Genomic DNA, 16,955 nt, shown 5'->3' with positions numbered 1-16,955 from the left:
ACCTGAAACCCTTAGTTATGAGTCACTGGTAATAAGTATTTTCCCATTATAATATAATCAAAAGAAGCTCAAAACTTCTCACTCAACTTTTAGTTAAATTACAGCAAGTGATTAAAGCCTACAATGTTGATCACTGATATATATTTTAATTAAAGAGCTCTGATGAATAATTTCTCGAGAAGTCTAGTTAGTATTGCCTTACATGAAGACACATTCCTAGAAGTCTACATTTTGCATAGTTGTACATGCTTTTTTTTTTTAGGCATGTCACGAAAAAAACCAAAGCCTTTTACAGCTACAACTGATGAAGAAAGATCCCCAGTCAAAAGCAGTATAAGAAAAATCAAACAGCCTGAATGAGGATGCAAAACTGTGGTCAAATCTGTATGGAGCACTAAGTATTGGACAGTTGCATGGAAGAAAACAAGAGCTGCAACTTCAGATCTTCCCATCATTTCTTAGTGTATGCCATTGTAATTGCCACAAGAACCACACCTTTGAAATGCAAATGCATATACCAACCAATTACCTTGTTGTATCATGCCATTCCTAGATATTATTGGAAGAAAGCAGGAAAATGGTTCAACTAATCTGTAGCACTGCTAGTTTAGCAGAGCAGGAATGCTTTCCAGCAGAAGCTCCTTGGTTGACATTGACCTATTTTATGATGTGAACTGCAGCTCCCATGGGCTGCTCTGAGTCTTTACCACCGTCTCACTGAAAGGTAACTGAAAAAGGGCTTTTTGCTGAATGGAGTGCTGGGAAAGCTCTTTTCCACTGATGTTTTTACCACGTTATAGGACTGGCCTCAGTAACTCATGGTGTGACACACTGACCATTTCTTTCATTTGCAAAAATTTACATCTCAAAAACCAGCCTTCTTGGTGCACGTCTATCCTTGAGTTATGATATGCAGGAAGATTTTTCACTGCCTTCTGAACAAATATGGTAACAAAAGTGCAAAATCTTTTCTTTCCCTGCAGGGATGCTAGCCCTGGGACATGTAGCAAGCTTGATAAGCAGTTGCACTCATACTGGGAGGAGCTGTTCCTCATAGGCACAAAATAATGGCTTGATCAGAAGAAATGGGCTTGGGGACTAAAGCAGTTTATTCCCTCAGCTACCGTTCTGCTCCTCAGGCTGAGGATCCCTGAACACATCTGTCGGGGAAGCGGGAGGAGAAATGGGAAGGGATTGGGTTGCTTAAATAAAAAATTTACTCATAAATTAAACTACCAATTCTTACAGGATTATTTATTTATTTATTTGACTGGGTTTTATTTAAATGAGAGAAGTCCTTCTGCACTACATTTCTAGAGGTAGATGTCTTACTTAGAAGAAAGTTCAGTCAGCGCAGCTTGCTGAGGCAGCATACAGTTTTGGGAAGACTGGGTGGCATCTTGGTAAAGAGCTGGGGGAGAATTTCAATGGATTATGAGACTGAAACTAGCCTGCTTGTATTTTCCCTTAACAATATAAACAGGTCCTTTTCCCTGGCATACTAATGGAGATCCACAGCTCAAAACTATAGTTACATCTACAGGCTTCTTTCCAGATACAGCCCCATTTCCTATCTCTTCTCAGCATCAGAGATTGCGCTTCCTTTTTTTCCACCTTGCCATGCAGTTCCTAGTGATCAAACTGAAGGATACAGCATCATATCTCTTCTTCATTTCCTAGTCACCCCTGATACATGCAATTAAGCCTTACTGTGAAATCTCACTGTTTGCCATGTCATGCTCTCCCACTTCTTCCTCATTGTTTTTTGTTGGCTTCTTTCCCTTATCCACAATTTCTGTTCGGCTTATTCCTCTTCTTTTGGACCTAAGTCCTTGGCAATATGGTCACAGAGCTTCAGCTACTTGCTTTGCATTAGCACTTCAGGCTTTCCTTATGTATCTGTCTCCTGCCTCTGAAGTTCAATGTTTGTTTGGTTTCTCATCATTGCATTAAACAGAATCATTCCTGTATTTCAACAGTGTTGCTCCTCTTGAGCCTGCAGTGACTCCCATCTAGACCACCCTCCTTTTGATACTCTACACCCAGACTTTGTTGACTCCCTGCTCCCTGGTTGTGACATATTTTGAAACCATTCCCCATGAAAGTCAGTGCAGAAAAGAAGAATACAGGAAACGAAAATCCAGGTTTAAAGGAAGAAAATATGTCCTGGAAGATGTGTAACTAACTGTTCCTGCAATATACGTGCATCTTGTTTCTGAAGGATCTGAGCTTAATGTTCTGCTCCACTCCACTTAAAGGATTTGGACCTCTGTGTCACTTGCATCAAATCATAATGAGCATTCATTTTCAAAAAACAACAACAAAAAAAGTAGCATAAAGCCATGCCAAAGCAGAAAACCTGTACTTTAAACATAATCTCCTTTAAATATATGGGGGGGTGGGGGGGTGGGGGGTGTGTGTTTAAAACTGGCAATTGCATCAACTACGTATTGTTTGGCGTGAAGGAAGATTGCTCTAATGAATTCTCCATCACTGTTCAATTTGCTGTTCTTTGTTAAAACCTACGATTCATAATTAAATATAGGACTATGATTTTTGCAGATTGGCTTCCTTCTTTTCAGGGTAACACAGAAGCTGCACTTGGACCAGACATTTTCAGAACTAAAGGTGCTATTTTAAAAAGTAATGATTTTTTGAAGTAGTTGACACACTTGGTGTTGAAGCTGTCAAATGTCAGGAATTTTAAAGCCAGGGTTTCTGTTTATCTTTTGATTTAAGTTGTGATAAAGCAAAGGGAGAGGTGCAGAGAGGATCCATTGTCACACAGTGTGCCTGCTTTCAGAGGTAGGAAATTAGCCTTGCATATTATTGAAGATAGAGAGAGTGGTGCAGTTGATGTGTGCTGTCCCAGAGCTGCAGACACTGCATGGCTGAGAGTAACCAACACGAGACAATCGGGGTTGTAACAACGGAGGCATGAGATGCACTGTTACCTTTCTGTGAAGAGCTCTATACAGCATCTGTTCCATCTCAAAAAGATGCATAAGTTCATTCTTTTGTGAGTGCAAATTTAAATGACCAATTTACAACAGGAAAATGGTCATGGTGCAAGGGAAGCAGGAACACTCAGTCTTAATTTTTAGTTTCTTGGGCTTTCTCCATCTCAACCCTTTTTCTTCTTTCAATACACAGTTAAGTAGATGTGACATACACCACTGCAGCTATTTCAGAAGTTCTGAACTTTTAGAAACACAAGTTACTATATTGATACTTCAGTTCGTCTGCACATCCTTAAAGAGTGCACATCCAACGCTGGTGCTGAAAAGTAGTCAGTTCTCTTACATTACTCATGCATGCAACAAGGAAAGGCCACATGCATCTCAAAATCTCTCATCGAGTAACAGTGATGAGAAACACATGCGAATTCTGATGTTATTTTGAAAAAGGCGGCGTAAAAATAATTTTTCACTCCCCATATTCAGTAGCAAAATGCAGTTGACAGCTTGTCTCTTAATTTCAGCCCACTACCAGGGACAGACATTTAGCCGTGGAGTGAATAGAACAACTACAGCCTTCAACCATATGTAGACTCCATATAAGACTCTGCTATTAAATGAGGAAATAAATTATCAGTCTTGACCCAGAATCAGCCTACTTAATCCAGAGGACACAGATAAATTTAAGAGGTGCACAAGTAGTATTTTAAGGCTTGTGGCACAGTCACATACAACATTCTTGTGAATTTGGAGAGATACGGGTTTTATGTATAGATACTTGATGGATAAGGAATTGGCTCGATAGCTACACCCAAAGAGTTGCAGTCAACAGCTCAATGTCCAAATTGAGATCAGTAACAACTGGCGTCCTTCAAGGGTCCATCCTGGGACCAGTACTATTTAGTATCTTCATCAATGACATTGAGGGATTGAGTGCACCCTCAGAAAGTCTTCAGATTACACCAGGCTGCGTGATCTGGTTGACATGCCTGTAGGATGGGATGTTACCCAGCAAGACCTTGACATGCTTGAGTGGTGGGTCCGTGCAAACCTCGTGGAGCTCAGTAAGGCCAAATGCAAGGTCCTGAACTTGGATTGGGGCAATCCCAACCACAGCTACAGGCTGGGGGAGACTGAATTGGAAGTAGCCCTGAGGAGAAGGACTTGGAGGTGTTGGTTGATGAGAAGCTCCCCATGACCCAGCTTCAGTGTGAGCTTGAGCCCAGAACCCCGCCTTGTGCTGGGCTGCATCCCCAGAGGATGAGCAGCAGGTCAAGGGAGGGGATTCTGTCCCTCTACTGAGCTCTGGGGAGAACCCCCCCCCCCCCCCCCCCCCCCCCACTGTAGTCCTGTGTCCAGCTCTGGGGCAACAACACAATACGTGGAGCTGTTGTAGTGAGTCCAAAGAAGGTCACAGAGATGCTGCGAGGGCTGGAGCAGCTCTGCTCTGGAGACAGGCTGAGAGAGCTGGGCTGGCTCAGCCTGGAGAAGAGAAAGCTCCTTAAGGGGAGACCTTAGAGCAGCTCCAGTGCCTAAAGGGGCTACAGGAAACCTGGAGAGGGGCTTTGGACAAGGTCCTGTAGGGACAGGACAAGGGGGAATGGCTTTAACCTGACAGAGGGGAGACTGAGATGAGATCTTAGGCAGAAGTTCTTCCCTGTGAGGGTGCTGAGGCCCTGGCACAGGTTGCTCAGGGAAGCTGTGGCTGCCCCATCCCTGGCAGTGTTCAAGGGCAGGTTGGATGGGGTTTGGAGCAACCTGCTCTAGTGAAAGGTGCCCCAGCCTGTGGCAGGGGATTGGAACTGGGTGGGCTTTAAGATCCCTTCAAATCCAAACTATTTTGTGGTTGTGTGACTGCTCTTGGCACAGCTGGCCAAGAAAAATACCCAAGCCAAAACAAAACAAAAAGCTGGTGAAAATTTATGCAATTTTAATGTAAATATTGGAGAAACAAGCATCTGCAGGATTAAAAACCAAGTATCATCTCCCCATGAGATGATGCTCTGACCTATAGAGGTTTCTGGGGGAGGGTATAGTTTTGAAAGATAAGCACAATCCTCATTCTGCTTTGTAGGGACCTCTCTTCCCCTGTGTCACTACACAGAAGCCTAAAGGGCACCCAAAAGTGTTTCTTGAATCTGTCATGTGCCAGGTACTCGATGTGTAATTCATTTGTTATTTACAGGTCTTCATTTCAGGGTAAGAAAAATGAAATTTGCGATTAAATTTATAAACAGGGAATATTTAAAATTATGTCTTGTTGCCCATTTGTAGTCTGTCATGAAAAGAAGTTTTCCTTCTTTCCCTTTGGCCAGCTTGCGACAGCCCCCTCCAGCAGCCCAGCAGGGCTAATTTGCTGATGTTTGGCCGTCACTGTGGGGAAATGAGACAGTACCATCTCAGAATTCTCTGTTTTAAACCTGGTGCTTCTGTAGCACAATGTGCATGTGAAAGGATTTTTCTGGATTCGTGGAAAAAACAAAAAAAAAAATTTGTATCTTAGTTTTATAATGGTGATGAAGTCCCTATAAATACAGTTGTGCTAGAGCCTTTGATAACTGTACCCATCATCTAATCTTATAATTTCCCTCGCTTTTTTTGTGTGGAGTTTACAAAGGCCCTTTGTTACCAAACAAAATCCTGAAATCAGAAGGGGTTGTAGGAGAAGATATGTTATCATCAGTCCACATGGCATCCATACTAAGTTCAGTCTTCAGTACTTCAAGAGCCGTTATAGATAGCACATCCCCTGTGCAGGGAAGGTGTGCTTTGAATAGCTGAAAGCTGTGACTGGTTGACCACCTCAAACTGCCAGATCATGTTTGTTCTCAGAGCAAAATTTCAGGAAGCATGCACATAGTATAACATTATTAAAGAAAATTGGAGCTGGAGAACGAGTGAGAAGCAGAAAATCTCAAGTTTTAAGACTAGATGGGTAAGAAAGGCAAATAACAAACCAACAAGCTGAATTAGTGACACTGCAGTTCTAAGATTTTTTAACTGATCTTTCTAGATTAATTTTCTAGGTTTTTTCTTTGCTTAGCTTTGCTTTCCCTAAATTTTTCCAAAGTTATAGATGAGGTTGTATAGAGGTAGCTATGTATCTTGGCAAGATACCCACTACTTTCAAATAAAAGAGCTAGGTGATTTAGGTGCACTGGGAGTTAAACAAAAATGAGACCTTCTTTACATGACTCTCCTGAAAAACTGTGACATTTCGCAAACATATACCAGCTCATTTAGGTAAGACAAGAATTAGATAAATTAGCCTTCAGCTGTGTGTAAGTAACAAGCCACAACAGGTAAACTTTCCTGCGTCAGCACTCTGAACAATTTGTACGAACTGGCTGCTCACTCTTCCACTGTTTTATTTTCACTTCTCCCACATTCAAGATTGATGACAAATTTCCAGCATCAATAAGATAGCTCTCCTGAGAGATAATGAAACTTGACTTGAAAGAACCCTGTAGATGGATCTCACTTTCTTAACTGGACTTGAGGACAGTATTTTTGAACCATTCTTTCCTTCCTTCACCCTCCAGCCAGCAGTCCCTTTGAGTATGAGTGGTAACAGTAACTCCTGGTTGTTAATACCCAACAAAATTGCCTAATTTTTCCTTTTTTTTGGTGTATATTATCATCAGCTTTTTGCAGATAGAAGTATTGTTTCTTAATATTCCTAATTATTTTTGGAGCAGTTTAATCATGGTCTGCAAACACCTGGTTCATGGATGCTTGTGTCGATAGTGTTACTGGAGCTCTGCAGCTTTAGTGTTTTACCTCTTTTTGCACAGCTTTCCCCACCTGCCTGCAGGACAGTCTGCAGAACAGTCCTCAGCTCATCCTTTTTTAAAAGAAAGCATTTTGCATTTACTCAGATGCCTAAAATATGCTACTATAATAGGATCTATTGATATCCTGACTTAAACCAACTTCTTAGACAAACCAGAATCCATACTTTTTTATACTCAGAGGTTACAAGTTTGGTTGATAGATCTGGTACATTTTCACTATCTTCATCCGAATTTGAGAGCTGGGACAAATACTTTTCAAACTGTAATTTTTAGGATTGTTTTCTTGAAGATGCATCATTTCATATCCTGGTAAACATGATGATAAATTTATGAACTTGTAAGGATATTTATATACTATAACTTGATGATGGTAATTATTTAATGTGCATTTTACAAATTAAAAGTGGTTATTTGACAGATTTTAAACAGTGTCTCATGGTGTTCCTCTGACTCCGACTGGCATGTTTCACCAACAAACTAAACAGTCATTTGTATTCACATTTGCACGTGGAAGGAAGGGTCTTGATGTAGCCAGTGCAAGTTAAATACAAGACCGCTATGAAGGCTATACTTATCTGACAGTAACTGTTGGATTCCCCTGAATTTATTAGGCACTGTTGACCACACGGGAGCATGGTATTGTGCTGAGGAAAAAGGCGTAGTTTGGTCCTTGAATTTATAGGGAAAAGGACAGTCTGCCATAGAATCATGGGATCATATAATAATGATAGGTTGGAAAGACCTTTAATATCATCAAGTCCAGCTATTAACCCAGCACTGCCAAGGCCACCACTAAACCAGGTCCCCACGTGCCACATCTACACGTCTGTTAAATACCTCCAGGGATGGTGACTCCACCACTACTCTGGGCAGCCTGTTCCAGTGCTTGGCAAGCCTTTCATTGAAGTTTTTCCTAAAATCCAATCTTGTTCTTTTCCTTTTTTTGCTTGAGATAAGAGACCAATCCTCCTCACTACAAGCTGCTTTCAAGTAGTTGCAGAGAGCGATAAGGTCTCCTGTAAGACTCATTTTCTCCAGACTAAACACCCCCAGGTCCCTCAGCTGTTCCTCATCACACTTGTGTTCCAGGCCCTTCAGCAGTCCCATTGCCCATCTCTGGACCTGCTCCAATGTCTTTCTTGTAGAGAAGGACCCAAAACTGATTCTAGGTGAGGCCTCAGCAGTGCCCAGTACAGGGGGACAAAGCAAGGGTCTGGTACTACTTGCCCACGGTATTTGTGATACTGCCATTTTTGCCCTTTTGCAGCGCAGCATCTTAGCATCAGTTGGAATAGTAGATGGTGCAGAAAAGAGCTTCAGGACTGTTCAGATAGTTTAAAGGGAGCTCAGGCTTTGAGGCTTGAACCTCCTCTCTAACAAATTTTAAAAGTTTATTGAAGCCACAGTAATATTTAAATTCTATAAGATAGCCTTTGCTCCTAAACAAAAATAAACCATATCAACATCAAAATTCCCGAGTCCAAACTGCTAGTATACTGGCAGTAGTGATCTACCTGCCAGCGAGTATGACCATTTTGAAATCAAGAGATACTTTGTAAAACATCTTAAGAACACGACCAAGACTTCTGCATGCTAGATGTGCTTCACATCTAGCCACGGCAGTTGTGTGAAACGAAGAATATGGGTCAGAAAAAAATCTAACATTGAAATTTGGCTTGATGCAACCCTTTTACCAACTTTCAAAGCTTGACCGATATGTTGGCATACCATTATAATTCCTGACTGCACATCCTAGTGTGCTCTGTCTTCTTTTTTGCTGCTAGCAACTATCATGCTGCTAGCTGCTGTTACTCAACTGTCTGGGCAGCACTGGGTCCATGTGCAGAAGAGAGATTCTCCAGCTGTATTTTGAAGGTGGAAAACAATGAAGAACTTCTCAGAGTCTTGGGAAAAACAGGCCTGATTGAGGACGAAGAGGTACATACCTTCCTGCTTGTGAAGCATGTTGGCATATGAAACATCAGCATAGAGAGGAAAAGCGGAGGGGGGCTAGCTGTTTTTTTAACTAAGCCAGGAAGTGGGAAATACCCTACATACCAAGAGGGATTTTAAAAAGAAGACAGTTTAATCAATTAATAGATTGCGCTTTACTGCAATCATGATTTAACAGGAAAGTTGCGGTATTCTAAAAGAGAGCAGGTACTCTCTAATAAATCAGATGAAGCACATAATTTTATGTTAAATACAACTGAAAAATACTTCAGACTTTTTAAGGATATGGAGTTTGCAAACTTGAGTACACATAAAACTGAGTATGTATAAAACTGAACAGGAAAATTTTCAATATATGATCCTTAAACTGAGAGAATATTAGAGAGAACAAAATGGTGTCACCATATAATTAAAGACTGACTATGCACACAGACAATATCTAAGTCTGCGCTACATGGGGAATTTTAATTCAGACATTTGCTAATTTTTGAATGTTTCATTTTGCAATGTTAATAATCTTCATTTAGCATATCCTATCTATTTTACAGTGTCTTGGAGAGAGGTACTTGAATTTAGTTTAAACAGGTAAGTAGGACTTATAAATGATTAAGATGTAATTTATATAGGAAAAAACACATAATAGCAAAATATTGGGAGGATATCTTGGATATATAAGCAGAATCACTTTTTATCAGACCAAAATAATGTTTTTCCAGCTTTCATTTTATTCAGTAATGTATTCACTAATATATTAGGAATAGATATTAATATTTTGAAGCATTTGCTTTCCCAGATCCACTAGAATTTTTTTCTATGGTTCTCCAAGTCCCAATTATTTCAAATTTCTGATTACTGTTCAAATTTGTGACTAAAGAAAATGTTAATATTGCCAACTTAAATGCATATTTTGCGTTCTTTAGAATGTATGTACATAGTATTTCTTTCATCGCATCCTGCAACAGGGAATACTGATGTTTATTAGTTCATCCCATATACGATAAACATTTTGTCACTGTTGCTTCCTTACTAAAGAAAAATAGAAAGTGCACAAACCAAAACAAACCCAGTATTCACTGTCCCTTTATTCTATTAGAGCAGGCTGTTCTGCATGCATGTATAAAAACAATAATCAGTCATTAATAATCACTCCACACAATGAAGGGCTGGTTCTCAGACCAACTCATTCTGAGCATCTTCAGTGGACTGCTTTCAGATCATGTGTCTCAGCTGGAGAAAGGCTAAATGGAAGTTTTAATGTGTCCCAAGCCAGCTACACCAACATAACTTATTCCCTCTGGTCAACCAACATCAGCTTCAGAAGCAGCTTTTACACCTTTTCTTTAAGGGTTCTTTTTAAAATACTATAAATAGTTATTGCAGAAGAATTGTAAGTGTCACTAAGTACCTTCCTTGCTAAGATTTTAAACTACTCAAATTTATTACTGAATCTTTCAGAAAAATATCAGGTATTCTCATTCTAAAGCAGCACTCCCTTCACTCCCCCTGGAAGGAATAAACTTCCCTAACCAGTGTCTCTTCCCAGACCCTAGTCCAAGATGAATTCGGCACTGGATCTCTACAAGACACAAGGCAGGAAAAGTAGTTGTTGCTGTGTAAATATGCAATAAGACATCTCCAAAATACGTAACTCTTCCCCATCCTCAGCCCCATGCAACACAATTATGTAGTTCAGCTGCCTCATGAGCCTCACATCTTTAAGGAACAGCACAGGGTTTTCTCTTTGTCTTAATTAATTAAAAGGACCATCTGATAGAATATGTAGCACACAATTCTAAATTAGAAGATTAGTTTAGAGGATTTATCATATGTAGTTTGCATGTTTACAGAATGAAGAACAAAAGTCTCATACTAAATGGGGTGTAATTTTTAAGGAGATCTGTATTTAGTGTCAGAATCTGATGCCTAGTATACACTTACGCCGTTTTGTCTAATCATCTGTAAATTTCCCTGCCAACATAACTAGATTTGTGCCACTGGTACCACTGGCATCCTTAGTTGAGAGAATCCCAGGAGTGTTACCAGATCATTTTACACACTGCCAGTGTAATGGATTTATTAAATGACTGCAAGCCAACACAAGTTAAAGCACAGCCAAGGACACTGTATGTTATGCTGAGGGTAGATTTGGCCCTTTGGCCATGTCAACATACTGGGAAGCAGCAGGATGACTTGGTCATTTTAAAGCTCTAGAGTCCCCACTGGAATAGCACAGATCACCTGACTATCTGCACCAGTCTCCTCAACTCAGTCACTGCAGAAATGAATGTGACCACAAGCGCTGCATGCTAACAAGGGAGAAGATCTTCCACACACCTTTGTGTAGACATCTCCATGAAATTCTAGTACATCCATTCTGTAAATACAGATATACTACCTTGATTTGAATTTTACATGGTGTTTTCAACTTTTACAAGCCAAGGGTAAATAAGACAAAAATGGATAGAAGGAATTCACTTTTCAACATGTTTTAGTTTAATGACAGATATCTGTAAGATTAGTTTTATTAAAGGATATTAAAATATGTAGACACAAGCCTTTTTAAAGGAAAAACTGCTTGTTTTTGCAACAGTAACTCTGGAAATCAAAGTAAACTATGGCATGAGATGGGTAACAAAGATTTCCAGGACTGAAAATGCAAAGTTTAACTTAGTACAAATGATGTAGCACAGGTGGTCACATGCACTCAAATCTGCTAGAAAACTAGAAGGCATTAGTATTGGCAAAAATTTGCCCCAAAAGTGCATTGAGTCAATGCATCTGACTTCCAGGTTCTGCTACAGGAAAGTATTAACAACATGGGAGATACTACCATGTAGGGCTCGTGTAGGCTGTGAAATCTGTACTGCTTCAGTTGCCAGAAATAATTTAGAACAGCACCAAGGGTGAAAACTCAAGATTCAATCAATGCAGTTTGTTTGGAAGCTAACTGTTAAAAAGATCTAAGCAAAGAGCTTGAATGCCTCTACCATAGTTTCCAGAGTAGCTAATAAAGCCTTCATCTGTTCCCCAGGGAAGAAATCCATATTTGCAGATATTTCCTGAAGAAATTGTGGAAGCTTTTGAAAAGTTTCTAGCTCTCTAAAATATGTATCTACTAGCCAATCTGCAGAAAATGTATTTTTCATCTCACAGTTATCACGAGCCATTACTGGAAGTACATCTGAACAACCTACCTCTCTAAGAGTTAAAGTAAAGGGTGAAGACAGATTATAAACTGAACAAAAATTCAACAGCATCTTATTAAATAAAATCATCAACAGTTCTCTCTTCTGATTGTAAAAACCTTGATCTGTGCGTTCATAGAAGCTTTCAATACTCTCTTCCGGATGAACAACATTCAAAAGTTCTTGCTTTACTGGGATGGACTCAACATAATCCAGTGGCAATTTTCCAGCGCAATCCCTCTGCTGTAGAAGGACTGGTCCTGCAGGAAAAATATAAACATTAATACTAACAGTATTTAAATTTGGCAGCCAAACAAGATTCCTCCTCACCCCTCCTCCCCAAAAGCTAGAAGACTGTTTAAATTCCTTTTTGCTATGTTATGTTGATGTAACTGATAAGCTACACATTTACAATACAATCTAGAACATGCAGAGGGACTCTTTGTAACGACTTCTTTTCAGTATTGTCTTAATTTACACAGAGTATGTAAAAACTTAATGTTATTACTGCTGTAAAGTTCTATTAAGCCTTTTATAGACCAGGTAATTTGCTGACACTGACTCCAAATTAAATGCGTGTTACTGTGATGGTCTTTATTCTACTGTTCCAGCTGCTGTGGCCAACCCTGTCTTAGACTATGCAGCAAGGTAAACTATTGAGGTAGGAATCTTGGTCTTCCCCAGCAAGTGAATTTCAAAGTTTGATCTTAACAGACTTATGAAATGCAAAAAGTAATCACTCAAATAGTTTAAAGTAAGTAAATGGGACATGTTTTACTTGTTCAGATTTTACTACATTCTTCTGGCATTTCCTGTTTATTAGTACAATGAAGCTGTTAATATTTAAACAGTTTACAGATGACTTCAGAAGCTTAAGAAAGGCTGAACCAGAAAAAAAAAAATGAAGGCAGTTAATATGCTACAGGTGGTGATTTTCAAAGATGAACACATCAGGAATCCTCTTACATGTGGGTTACTGTGCTAAAGGAACAATGTCATTTTAACTTAAATACAGTATTAGAAATATGTTTTAATAACAAGAGGCAATTCACTGCATTACATATCCATGCTAGAGGTTGTAACTTTGATGTGATGAAAGCTGTATCATTTTACGCCATCACTGATTATCCAGTGCAATTAATTTTTGCAAGCTGAAGGTTTCTAGAGACAGAGGTGTGTTCTAAATTATTGAGCTGAGCAACTTCATGCTCAATGAGTAACATCCCTTCTACCACAGTCTTGTCAGTTATTTGACAGGCCAAAATCCAGAGTGTGACAAAGGCAAAGATAAGGGTACATGCAACCTCACAGTTGCCAGAAAACTTTGATGAATGCAAGTGCAAGTAGAGCTCTTCCCCTAGGACAACAGGATCATCCACTACCTATTCTTCACAATAGCCTAGAAAAAATGCACATCTGTCAGTGCAATGCCATTTTCAATTGAGGAGCTGAGCTTACTATAATATTGGCTATTGCATCACTTAGACTGATTGAACTGAGCCCAGGTATTGGCTTGGCATGTCAGATACATGGTTCAGTAGATATATAGAACACCTGGGAGCCACAGATCTGAGGCTCAGCAAACACAGAGGTAGAACTGCAGAGAAATGTATTGATTATGAGCTGGTGCTTGCACAACAGGCACAGAAATAGCCTTTAGGGGGCAGGAGAAGACTGTAAATACAGACGGTCTCATGCCAAGAATGAAACAAAATTCTGTTTCTCTACCTTAATTAAGTAAGAGGTCATCTAAATACAGTGCATTCTTCTGCCTCATGGGTATACATAGAATGATTTTTATTGAAAAAATCTAGTCCTAGTGTATAATGCACAGAGAGTAAACTGACTAGGTAGGGTAATGGTAAGGCTATCACGACTATTTGCTTTAGTAAATGAATTAAAAGACAGAAGAATTGCTATCCAAGAACATTCTCTGCAGTTGTTTTTTAAACAACATGCTAAGTCAATTATATTGATACCGTATGTTTCAAGACAAGATACAAGTTCCATGTCACTGAACACAAAATAATGTTCAAAACATTTATCCTGCCTGCCTAAGGGGCAATGTATCTTTTTTTAGAAACTAAGATACCCCTCCCACTATTATCCCTAAACAGCAGTTATGATTACAATATAGATTCCTTTCTTAAACTAATTGCCAAGCTAATTGTGTTCTTCAAAGACCATCACATTAATTTGCATAAATGCTGAACAAATTTATGTTGAAATATATGATTATACAGAGATATACCGATCTATTTTTGCATTGTGGTAAAAATAGATCGAAACAAAAGAAAACCCTTAGCTTTGCTGGGTAATCTTTATCTTCATTAATGAGTTTGGAGAATATAGTTACAATGCATATGGTGTAAAGTACAGAAGAAAAACATTACCATATTGTAAAAAATGTGAAAATCCTGGTTTAATTTCATATTCAGCTGATCAAGATACGTGTGAAAACAGTATTATTTTTATTGTGACCAAAACACCTTGGCTTAAAAATGTTTAAAAATAAATATTTCATAATAACATTGTATTTTAAACAACTATTAAGAAAACATCACGACCTTCATATGGACTCAGAACAGTGGTTAATTTACCTAAACCGGTTTAGCATAAATGCACTCACCCCCATACTGAAGTAGCAGCTTGCCAATTTCTACATGTCCATTTGACAGTGCATCATGCAAAGGAGTCACCCTGTCCACTTGACTGAGCAGGTCTACCTCTGGACAACGCTGCAAAATTTCACGGACACACACTGTGCTGCCATGGTTACAGGCTTCATGCAAAGGCGTCCAGCCAGCATAGTCTGAATTATAAATCAAGGGAAGTTTTAAAACGGCAGAAGTAGTACTAAAATGTTAATAATGCAATTCATTAGACAGCAAAGCACTTTGCTTTTTATTATTCATCACAGTGGCAGCTAGTGATTTCAAACCAAGAAATTAGATTGGAAAATATCTGAAAAATATTGAATAGGTATTTAAAAAATCAACAGAAAATGTGGTATTAAAACACACTTCAGCAATAGATTAACCTTTCCTTAATGCTTGCAACGAAGTCTTCATTTTGTGGTGTTTAAAGTAATAAAGATAGTTTTAATAGTATAAATATAAGCCTTATTACCAAACAGATACCGATACAGATCTTTACTTAATTTATTAGTTCTCTAGAGAAAATGAATAACTTACCTTTAACATTAATGTCTGTTCCAGGCAAAGAGAGAAGCCGAATCAATCTCTCCACTTTGTTACTTATGCAAGCTTTATGCAGGGCTGTCTCTCCTACCATAAAAAATTAACAGATTACACTAGGCTAGGCAAGATAGCAACTACAGAAAATAATCAAAGTGCCTGGAACTAGGAGACCTGGATATATGCCAGAAAATTCAATAATGAGTAAGATTTTCCTTTATCCTGTTTAACCATCTTTCAAGAAAATTCAAAAAAACCCAGAGCTTCTGTTCCACCAGAGATCCAGCAATGAAATTGTATTGCAAATGGTTTAACACAGGAATTATCTCCCCCCAGTTCAAGGTTTAAAGCTTCAATCACACTATAAAAGCACCAAGTGATCACAGAACACCAAAAATACTGGGTTTTGAAGCAATAAAACTTTACAGCGCAGTTGCCCTCCCTTAAATTTATTCATGAACCTCTGTTAAAATGTATGGTTCTTTTTACAGAGCATTTAGAGCTTAATTCAAATGAATGTTTCTGGCTAAGCACGAGTGCCTCTACACACTCAAGTATAATTCAGAACTTCAAATCTGTTAACAGATGGTTTGCTGTTTCTCAATAGGCTGTCTAACTTGGCTACGGTAGCAAGGGAGGGGGAAAGAGAGAGAAATAAACGAAGAGGTCTTAATAAAAGAGAGAAAATCCTCTGGAAAATAAAAAAACTCCCTTAATGCCTTAATACCATGCAAAGCTGCAGTAACTGTAAAAAACTGAACAGCAAGCAACTGAAAATTGCTACTTATATGTAAAGACACCACTAGTTTCTACATGATAAAAACTTCAGACCCATTCTAAAACCTGTTTTGCTTTCACTAAATGATCAGGTTTGAACAAGAGCCAGAGGAAAATCTTGACATCAGGTGAAAAATGATGTAACAAACATCTTGGAAATGAAAAATATCTCAGGCTAAATCTCTCAGCGTTTGTGGTAAGATTCAGATGTTGTATTTTGTATTAATACCTTCACTATGTAAATCTGTCAGCTCCATACTCATTCTTGCAACAGAAGATATTACTTACAATGTTGGCAGGGAAAGAATAGATAAAAAGCAGTTTGGATTTTTTTTCTGCCCTAGTCCTCTAGCTCAGTTTTCTTTGTAGAAGTCAGTATGTAATAATTCACATCAATTTTACTTGCAAAAGCAATAAAGAGAAAGGGAACCACTTTTAAAAATGCATGGCCTGGTTCTGTTACTGAAGCTCTCTTAAATCCCCAAAGAGGGTTAGGGTTTTTTTGTCCTTCAGTGTTCATAATACAATTATGGTTTTAATTTTTTGAACAATCCCAGCTTGCTTTTGCTAAGTTTTTTTAAGCCTTCTCTTGGGTGTCATATTAATATAATTGTGTTTTAAGCAATATATGTAAATTTCTGATGATGAAGATGACAAAAAGTAGTTCCAGCAAATAATTCTGTTCAGGTAAAGGCTCATGTAAAGTATGATTTATAAAATTTGTTTAATAAGATGAAACCAAATGATTGCAGTGCTATTTTATTCCTTAGGTACTTGGGTTCCAGTACAGCTAAGACAAAAGCCAAATGCCTTTCATAGTCTGGGCTGAATGCCTGGGAGAAAACAGTCCATATGCTTAACACAGCTACGTAACACAGCATACTCCTCAGTCTTTGTTCACAAAATGTCTAGGACTGAAAGAGATGAAGACTGAATTATACTTTCAAATCAGAAGACGTTGATCCTACCAAGCACAGGTTGAGGTAGATTAGCAAAGTAAGGCAGACAAGGCTGGAATGAGCTTGCACAAGCTGTACACTGTATTTAATATCTAGGAGGGGGAAGGGACTGATGAAGGCAGCTTTATTCCAC

General features: G+C 38.8%; 1 protein-coding gene across 1 annotated transcript in view; it reads right to left on the bottom strand.

Annotated features, from left to right (window-relative positions):
• Positions 1-11,178: 11,178 nt before the first annotated feature.
• SLF1 (SMC5-SMC6 complex localization factor 1) overlaps positions 11,179-16,955 on the bottom strand; it is a 34,762-nt gene continuing 28,985 nt past the window's right edge. Inside the window, exons 16-18 of the mRNA XM_057398376.1 lie at positions 15,084-15,176; positions 14,519-14,701; positions 11,179-12,149 (exon numbers count right to left, since the gene is read on the bottom strand). Of these exons, the coding sequence (XP_057254359.1) occupies positions 11,665-12,149; positions 14,519-14,701; positions 15,084-15,176 (761 nt within the window). The 3' untranslated portion in view covers positions 11,179-11,664. The remainder of the gene's footprint in view (positions 12,150-14,518; positions 14,702-15,083; positions 15,177-16,955) is intronic.

This window comes from Pezoporus wallicus, unplaced genomic scaffold (genome assembly GCF_028554395.1).
Source record: "Pezoporus wallicus isolate ANWC-B61680 ecotype Strahan unplaced genomic scaffold, APGP_CSIRO_Pwel_v1 contig_6580, whole genome shotgun sequence".
Taxonomy (NCBI): Eukaryota; Metazoa; Chordata; class Aves; order Psittaciformes; family Psittacidae; genus Pezoporus; species Pezoporus wallicus.
Note: the sequence above shows the minus strand (reverse complement) of the source record. Positions and strands in the feature narration are given on the sequence as shown.